Here is a 9,591-nt window from a genome sequence, read left to right on the forward strand (position 1 = left end):
GAAACAAGCTGCCACTCAGTCTCAACTGTAGAGGCTAAAAACGGTATCCAAGGCTTCGAGTTCTTTTAACTCAAGTACAATACGAGTTCAGCAACTCTCTGCTGGATGCAACAGACGGGACCAGCAAGACCATCTCAAAAGGAAACCTTTCAGCAGTCAAGTTATTTCGTTCCGCGGACAAGAACCCCGCTGTTTGGGCAGCAGTGCAAGTACGAATCGACGAACTCGCCGAAGATTCAGAGGAAGAGAAAAGGCTCTGATCAGCCGAAGTGCGAACGCTAGCTAAGATCCGGGAGAAAAAGCGGAAAAATGCGTCTAGCTGGCCAACTCTACAGCTACCCGCTCTACATCCAGTGAAGCTCCATCCACTCGTGGCCTGTCCACTGGCAATTATTTTTCTTCTAATCAGCCTTTTTGTTTTTTTCGCATGCAGTCCTTTCGTGGACGTCAGCCTCAACTAGCAGACAAGTGTTTCAGATGCGGCCAAAGAAGCCACTGAGCAAGTCCATCTTCCTGCCCAAGCCGTTTTAGAGGAGCCGCTGCAGCCCCTCCAAGCAGTAAAAATACATACTTATGGCAAATACCAAGCTGCATTGAAGAAAATGGGATAAGATGAGTATATAATTTTTTCAATTTAATCAAATGATTGGGAGACCCGGTTGAACTTATTGATAATTTTGTTGAACCATGTGATTCAAGGTTTTTTGGAAGTCTTGAAAAGACAATTTACTCTAAGGGGCTGAAAAATTTCCTTAGCTGTTCATTCATCGTTCGCGTAAATTTTGGTTATGTCAATTGTGTCCATTACTTTTGATTTTGTCATGGCAACCGCAAACTTCGTATAGGTTTGGACAAAAATCAACTTTTTCGACATACTTCTGTATTTTTTTTTCCAGCTTTGTTCATCATTTTGCTGAATTTCACTAAATTGTACATTTCATAAGCATTCTGGCTTCATAAGCATTCTAGATTATTTTTTGACTTTTTAAGAAAATAGTATTATCCAAGATGGTGGGTCAAATGACGTCATGCGACGTCACAACCAAAAAATATGTCATTATTTTATAGAGCAAGCTCAGGGCTTCCTGTACCTTAATAGAACGAAAACCCAAGGAGAGGGTTTCATCCCCCTTGTGCCACGATGGGGGTGTTAGTCCGAGGGTTAACAATTGTACTAGCCCTGATGACTGAATGAATGAAAAAAAGACTGATTATCAGGACAGAACGCATTATATTTAAGTTAAAGGCAACCTTATGGTTAATGTAGATTTTTTAAATCATATAGGTGCTTCTTGCTTTATTCGCGATACTATTTTTGATGGGTATTAGATTCTCTTTATTTACATTCCACCCTCAGCTCAGTTTTCTAATAATCACTCAGCCATCCAGTCCAGTATAGTGATTTGTCGAGTAGGCTATTTCTGATCTTCTGGCCATAGGTTCAGTGATCGAGTGCGCGTGTGCTCCTGCTGTTGTTAACCCGTTGTCAGTTTCCATACAGTTGGAGTTCTGGAGGAATAATGTTTCGTATCTCAATTCCAGTGTTTTGCAGACGTTGCTCGCAGACTATCTTGTATTGTATGCTCGGATGTTAGCGCTATTGGATTGGCTGCTTTTATTGCCATTGGTAACATTGCCTGTTTTCGCACAAAAACTGAGATTCTATGTAGATACCAGATCGAGTACCGCGTGGAGAGAACTCCACTGTGTTTGTTTTGCTTTGGAAAGTTTGCACATCTTCTTTCAGGGTGCTCTGTTAAGTGGTTTACTGACAACCAATCTGTACCTTTGATCGTCGATTCTGGTAGTATGAAACTGTGTTCGCTTCAATTCGCCGGTGATATATTTGATACCGCCAAAGAAAGTAATATCAAAATCGAGGCTGAGTTGATACCTCGTTCATTTAACGAGAAAGCTGATTACTTATGCAAGATCGTCGATTGATGACTGGTCAGTTAAAGATAGCTATTTTCATGAAGTAACCTCTTATCGGGGTCGCTGTTCAATTGATTACTTTTCCAGTTAAAAAAAAAAAAAAAATTCAAGTTTTTCCCAGTTTCTATTCGAAGATTCTCTAGCATTTAGTTGGGTAGGAGAAACCTGTTGGCTGGTACCACCTGTTTCGTTAGTTGAAAATGTCATCCGCCACATATGTTTTTGTCAATAGAAGTGGTTACTCTTTATTGGCCTTTCAGCTCCCTTTTGGCCTTTTTGGTGGAGCGTAGGTGGGGTTTCAGATCTTTTGTTATTGATTTTCTCTTCGTTGAGAACGGTAAAGATGTTTATCTCCATGGGGCAAATAACAGTTCCCTTTTGACTCGGAGAAGTTTAGTTGCTTGTCGGTGCTGTACAGTCCAGTGTCCAGTGGAATCTGTCTATGGAGAAGTCATGCCGCGCGGTCACGATTACGCTGTTTTAGGCCGTTGGGCCATGTCACCTTTGTGCGGGACTGCCCGTTTATCATGTGTTGATCTTAGGTGATTGCACTGTTTTAGGCCATTAGGCCATGTCATTTTTGTGCGGGACTGCCCGTTTATCATGTGTTGATCTTAGGTGATTACACTGTTTTAGACCGTTGGGCCATGTCATTTTTGTGCGGGACTGCCCGTTTATCACGGGTTGATCTTAGGTGATTACACTGTTTTAGGCCGTTGAGCCATGCCATTTTTGTGCAGGACTGCCAGTATATAGTGTGCTGAATGCAAGATTTAGGCCTCTGGGCCTTCCTTATGTTCTGATCTGCGTGTTGTTGCATTTTTTTTTTCTAATTGTTCTCACATTTCTTTTGTTATCTTTCAAGTCTACAAAGTGGATGTGTGTTTACTTCAAAGGTTGCCCACTCAAGAGATCCAGACGACTTCGCAAGTCAGCTGAAGGTCTTCCCTTGCGTGCCTGTCAAGCAAAGGCCCCTTCAATAACAGAGCGTTATTCAAGTGACTTTCAAACATTTAGAGAATGGTCTTCGCGCTTTGAGGAAGTCGCTTGTTTGCCGTCTGATGAGACGTCTTTTGCTCCTTATTTGGAGTATTTTGCTGCAGCAGAGTTCCCTCTACTCCACACTTGGTTCTGCCTGTTATGGCATAAATTGGGCACACCATCGGTATGGCTTTCCGACTTGTGATTTGACTTGTGATAGAAGTTTTCTCGAGACGGCTAAAATTGAGCTTGCAAAACCTGTTTCCATAAAAAGGGGGGCGCTGTTACTCCCGAGATGATCTTGAGGATATATAATAGGTTTGCGGGCGCCAAGGCTAATCTTGCTAATCTTCGCTTAGCCGCAATTTGCGTGACTGCCTAGTGGGCTTTTCTCCGCGGCAACGAGTTAGCTAGCCTTCGTTGCTGTAACGTTAGTTTTTGCGATGCATTTGTCAAGATTTATATATGTAAGAGCAAAACAGATGTTTATTATATGAAATTTTTAGTTTTAATTTTATGAATTTATTTTCTTCGGAGATGTAGCATATTTTGCTCTCAAAAAATTCGTATTAAAATAAAGTTTTAGACTTGGCATGCGTTTGCGGAACTAGGATATCTTATACACTTGTTTAACTGATCTACATAGCTTAAGAACATGGGCCGCTAAGGAGCAGGCATCAGCAATCTACACTTTTTATGTCACGGCAGATTGAAGACTGATCGAGCTAAGGACGACTAGCCACAGCTATATTACGATAGGTTAGAATCTTTACTTTCAGTGTCTAGAAATTTGCACACTTAGATTCCTTTGTTCTCTTTCTTTATTTTCGAAAGCGGGCATCAATAAACGAGATGCCCGCCCCTGATGCTGTGTTTGTGTTTATTAAGATTAGTTACAAAATATTTTATAATCGTTTCAGGGTGATTAGAGTATAAATATATTTTGTAACGTTTCGCTAATTACACTGGAGTATGTTCACTATGTATGGTTCGTGTTAACTGTAGAAGTATTTTAGGCGTGAATCCCTAAGGGGCTAGTAGGCTATTTAAGAATTTGTAAGTTATGCAAGAGCCACTCGAAGGCATCTCTTTCAACTTTGCTTTTTAATTCTTCTGTTTATTCACTGCTGTATTTTCTTTATGATGATGTAACGCTCGCTGTATCCTGCATCAATAAACGAGATGCCCGCCCCTGATGCTGTGTTTGTGTTTATTAAGATTAGTTACAAAATATTTTATAATCGTTTCAGGGTGATTAGAGTATAAATCAACTATTTGTTCCTCATTTCGCCATGTCCGTATTTAATTGACTATTTATTTATTTACAGCGGAACAGGTCGTTCGGATTCTCTTCAATTCTCTTGACTGTTGATCGTCTAAAACACTTAATCACGGCTTGAATCATTGGAAAATTCATACAGCTCATCAATTTTGTGACTTTCAATGTCTTCTTTTTCGGCAAACGAGTATGGTTAAACCTGTATGAGCTATTTATATAATTACAGGTAGTTCCTAGTTATAAAAACGTTTGTGAGAAAATTTATTGAATGTAGAGTATTTCTGCGGTCAGATATTGGGTACTTGCGTCAGAACTTCAAAGAATACCTATCTTGACACAGTGCATGCGACCGTAAAACGGCCTAAACAGCGGATGTTCGAAACCCGGGGGAGGGGAACTCCTATATGAAAAGGTTGGGGATGCTCGTCGCCTGGGGCACAAATCAAGGATTCTGGTCTCACTTAGGGTGTTGACGACGAAACGTCACCATCTTTAGCTGTCAAAGTAACCTTTAGAGTGCATTCGAAGAAGTAACAATTAAAAGAAACGCTCTCATTTAATTTCCGGTTTTAGGCTTGATTTCCGCTGATCTCTCGAGTACGCGAGTCGGGTCTACAAGTGCGCGACAGATACTTTCTTGAACAGTGGCTAGTAATCGAACCTATTTCGTTTTAAGTGGTATCTTTTAGGGGTCTTATGAAGCTCGAGCAACTCCCATATTAGTCTCCATTAGGAGTAAAACTCAAATTTACCGAAGAGCATCCCTGACCTTTTCATATTCATATTCGTTGTACTTGACCGTTTTAAACCAAAAAACTAAGGTGCGACGAAGGGGAAGGAAAAATTCAAAATCTTTCCAAAACCATTACTCTATGACAAGAAAACTCGACAAAACCTGGCTTCCACTACAAGTTTATTCTCACCACAGTTTTCTAACTTGTACTTGACCACTACTGGGTTTAAGACGTCTATGCCTAGGTTGTAATACCGAAAAAATGTTAAACCGTCTTTAACTTAATTTAACAATAAAGCTAGTGCCTAGCAAATCCCAAAATAAATCCTTGAATTGAAAGTATCAAATACTAATTCCGAGTGTAATGCCTTTCAATTGAAAAATATATATTTGTATATACTTTCTTTCACTCTTTGCCGTTTTGGCTTTTCGTCAAGCCTTTATTTGGCCTGCCTTGGCAGTCCAGAATGAGCTTCTGCATGCTCAGACAGCTTAACATTGTTGTAATCCTTGTCATGCCATGTTATCTCAAGTCGGTGATTCACAAAGTGATAGTCTGGCATCTGGACAACCTTCTTAGCTCTGTATGCAAAGAAGCAAAGGAACTCGAATTAGTGACACTGGGTCGAGTGCATCAGCATATAAAAAATACAATACTATTTTAAATGTGCAAACTACTACCGTAGCCTGATCGTTGCCAGCTTCCGAAGTTTACTATCCTGATTAAAAAAAAAAAAGTTATCTCCTCCTAGGTAAGGTTGTTCGCTGGATAACTAACTGGATCTTGTGTTTGCAGTTCAGATATTTTTGGAGTGTTCAACACCAATCCCCACATGGGGCATCTCTAATCTAGAAGTTGGAGCTAAGGTCACTGATTCCACTGTAACAGTGACCACTAAAACTTATTTATGTCTTGATGAACTTATTCATGTCTTCTTATTGTAAGTCATCAATATCTTAAACGCATAATAAAAAAGAAAAACTTACTTGTAAGTAGTTTTCAAGTCACATCGGAAATGGCCACCTCCTTCAAGCAACAGAGCCATGTTAAGATCACCTTTAAGCACTCCATCACGCACATACATTTCCTCAGTGCATGGCTCCCATTTCACGGTCTTCTTATGCATAACTGGACTATTGGCAGGAAAGTTCACCCCGTCAAATCGAATTTCATAGGAAAAGCAGTCGCCTTCCATTCTGATGGAAGAAAGGTCAGCCATATATACTCAGTAATGCTACCATGACCACTTAAGATAATAAACAAGAAAACATTCAATTAAACAGTCACAGTTGTCGACGTCTTTCTTCATTCTGATAAAAAAGAAATAAAAGATAGTCAGTGTTACCATGTAAAGATAAAAGGAAGACTTTGTCATTTACAGGCATAGTTAGCAATGTAATTTAATAGATGATACCAGACAAAACCAGTGGCGATTTTTTTCTTCTTCCCTTTTATGATACACAGAGAGAACCATTTTGGAAAAATGCCTTAAAGTTTATATAACCCCAAATATATTTTTATCGCGATAATCTTATATTGCATGGAACAAATTGCCGCAAGCAGTTGTGTTGTTGGTTAAAACAGACTTTTTTTATGAATTTATTAAGTCGGGATCACTAAGCACACGACCTAAGGCGACGGAGACTGGGGCTAGTGACGTCAAACAAGGATATTGACGCCAGTTTTGAACTGAAGAGAAGAGGAGTAGATATTGAGGAGTAGTGAGGAATTTCCGTAGTATGTCAATGAAATGACCTTTAATTTTTCTTGGCGAATTTATCATATAAGTTGTTTAGATGTATCAGATTGCGTATTTATCGTGCAAACTTCTTGAGGTTTTTAACTCTGGAAGACGTTTCCACGAGCTTGTAAACATCAGTTGATGAAGCATACTCATTCCACAGTGAATGCAAAGCTGAACTAAATAAACCGCAATCGCTTGGAAAATTTGTAGATAGAATTTCAGAATACTCTGACTTGGGATGACAATTTTCATGGCAATTCTCCGACGGAAGTATCACGTATTAATTTTTTGTGCTGGTTCCTGTAAATTTGCTATAAATCTTCTTAGCGAGAGCCATTAGCTCTACGTCTTACTTACTTTATGTCATTTGTGGCGAGGCAAATGCCCCCGTCTTCGTAAGTCATGCTTCGTTCCCAAGAAAACCCCTCAGGAAACGACTGCTTGAAATAGTCTGGGATGTCTTCTGGGTATTTGGCGAATACCCTGTTGCCGTAATCGAATACTGTTGTCAAGATATCGAAAGCGAAAGGCAGAGGTCCGCCGTCTATGACTGTCAGGTCCATAGTCTGTTTTCCCCTAAAACACAAACAAGAAACCAAAGACGTAAAAAAAAGGAACTGTTCATATGCAGTGCTTTTTTTTTCTCTGTTACAAAGTCCTTGGATAATGACGCCAGATACACTTATCTGCTTTGCCTGATTAATGGCAATCGAAAAATAGTTCTAAACTTCTCATCAACAGCATTCTGTTAGTAGATAAAGCCCTCATTAAACAAGTGAATATTTGCTTTTGACTATTACAGTCTGATCATGACCTCAAACTTTCAGAACCGTATGATTGTTTTCCTGGTAAATATTTGGTGGCTTTCTTTTACACCACCAAACTATAGAAATTTGAATAGAGGGAAATGGTTAGGAGGGTCGGTGAACCTGAAAGAAACAAACAAACTGGCTAAAATGTATGTTGAAAGGTCCTTGACCCTGCCCATCTTTCGTTTAATGCTCATTGATTGTGTATAAATCACACTACAATCACAATGCTTCTCTTGGTTAGTTGTGTGAGCACACATAACCGCCTTTTGTATATTGCCAGGTTTTGTGCGGGGTCAACCCCCAAAATAGCCAACAAAAACATAAACAAAGAACTTCCAGGTTTCATTACCATTTGGCTCTATTATCTATACGCAAACATTTCAGTAAGTTCCTTTTGACTGAGTTAATTGGTTGCTCGCTCTTTTGAATAGTGCGCACTTTTACAGTGCTTATACTTTGACACAAATGAGGCGACGACCAACTTTTCTATGTGGCAAAGAAAGAGAAACAGGGGAAAAGAAAGCAAGTCAGAAACAAGGCGAGAATTACTTGATAAACTAGCTATGGAAACGTTAAATAAATAGACACTTAACAGACTGGTCGCATCACAGAGGATGTCTTCAATCTGACAAAAACGCAAGTAATGAAAGGTTTTTTTTCAGGTAAATGATGAATGGCTAAGAAATACATAGCAAGTGGAGCCCTTTAGCCCCACAATCCTTGTAACATAGAGCAAAGGCAGGTAGATTTTAGGTTTCGATTTCGAGGCAAGGATAATTATTCATTTTTGAAAGTCTTCATGTACATTTTCTCGCTATCTTCTTCGTTCGTTTACCTTTGGAGAAACTTTAGAGGTGTCTCGCGTCCAAACGATGAAGCGCGTCTGGTTGAAACTGTAGATACTTAAAACCCCTATATCAAAGTAAAGCTTATAGAACTGGCTATCACAATATACCAAGAAATTGGGGATAAAATGAATTGTCGAATTTTTCTCGACCTCTAAATGCGAGCGTCCGAATAACCTTTCGCGTCTTTTTTAAAAGCTACAAGTCAAAGAGAATTTGTTCGTTTGCTCTCAAATTTAGACGTAGAACACAACTTCTCTGCGGGCAGTCCATCTTTTTGCATCGTATTTCGAACATGTTCTGTAACTTTTCACGGAAATTAAATATGACAAATCGCACACACGTTCTTTAGCGCTTTGGGTCCAGAAACTGATTAGGAACAAATTAAATAAACGAAAAACAAGATTCGCTTCGCCTTGTAGCTTTCAAAAGGTGATTTGGGCGCTCGCATTTACAGGTCGTAAAAAATTCGATAATTCCTTTTTATTTCAATTTTTATTTTAATTCTTGGTATAGTTTGATAGCCAGCTCTATGAGCTTTAATTAATTGGAAATAGGGGCTCAGGTGTCTACAGTTTAAACCGGACGCGCAACATTGCTTGGACTTAGACACTTCTGAAGGCGTAAGGTAACCGTAAGGGTCGTAAAATCGAAGGAAAGAGAAATAAACCCTGTATCTGCTGCGATATACGGAATAAAATACGGCTTTGGACGTATTCTCGGTATTAGATATCTTGTTCAATGGGAAAAGAATATGAAAAAAATATACTAAGCAATGCTCGAAGCAAGGGTGCCGTAAAACTGACCAAAATGATTAAACATTTGTACACTTTTACTTACTCGAAAGGCTGGCCTCTTCCTTCCCCTGTAATCACGAACTTGTGCCCGTTTACAGCACCGTCCATACGCAGCTTGATCTTCATTTCTGGTTTAATCATACTCTGCGGAAAGAAATTGGGATAAATCTGACATCAGTCACCAGTTCAAAATAAGCAGTAGAGTAAATTCATCGGTCAAAATGAAACGAAACCTTTTCTCGTGCAACACTTACCATGATGGTAGACGCAAGTAAGATTTTAGCGTAATACAGCTCTTGTTGTTCTCGATCTGCTCTCTTCCAAATCACCAGGGTAAATGAGACCTCAGCACTGAGGATGCTGCTTTAAACCTGAATGTCACACCCAAAATAGAATCAATTATAAGCCAGGAACCCTAATGTAACAAAAAACAACTCATTGTAACAAACACCAACCCTTTGATG

At 39.4% G+C, this 9,591-nt stretch overlaps 1 protein-coding gene across 1 annotated transcript; it reads right to left on the bottom strand.

Moving 5' to 3' along the window:
* Positions 1-5,095: 5,095 nt before the first annotated feature.
* LOC149113388 (GFP-like fluorescent chromoprotein cFP484) lies at positions 5,096-9,591 on the bottom strand. The gene is made up of 5 exons (XM_089288275.1): positions 9,382-9,591; positions 9,171-9,271; positions 7,031-7,249; positions 5,916-6,125; positions 5,096-5,510 (listed from the first exon to the last, which is right to left on the bottom strand). The coding sequence occupies exons 1-5, from the start codon at positions 9,382-9,384 to the stop codon at positions 5,369-5,371; spliced, it is 675 nt and encodes a 224-aa protein (XP_089144401.1). The 5' UTR covers positions 9,385-9,591; the 3' UTR covers positions 5,096-5,368.

This window comes from Orbicella faveolata, unplaced genomic scaffold, assembly GCF_042242905.1.
Source record: "Orbicella faveolata isolate gen_17 unplaced genomic scaffold, um_ofav_v1 contig_15, whole genome shotgun sequence".
NCBI lineage: Eukaryota > Metazoa > Cnidaria > Anthozoa > Scleractinia > Merulinidae > Orbicella > Orbicella faveolata.

Excerpts from the sequence above, each read along its gene's own strand:
- LOC149113388 (XM_089288275.1), bottom strand. Across the intron at positions 6,126-7,030 it reads CTCGCCACAAATGACATAAA|AATGGAAGGCGACTGCTTTT; the intron begins GTAAGTAAGACG and ends TTCTTCCATCAG. Across the intron at positions 5,511-5,915 it reads GACTTGAAAACTACTTACAA|AGCTAAGAAGGTTGTCCAGA; the intron begins GTAAGTTTTTCT and ends CTTTGCATACAG.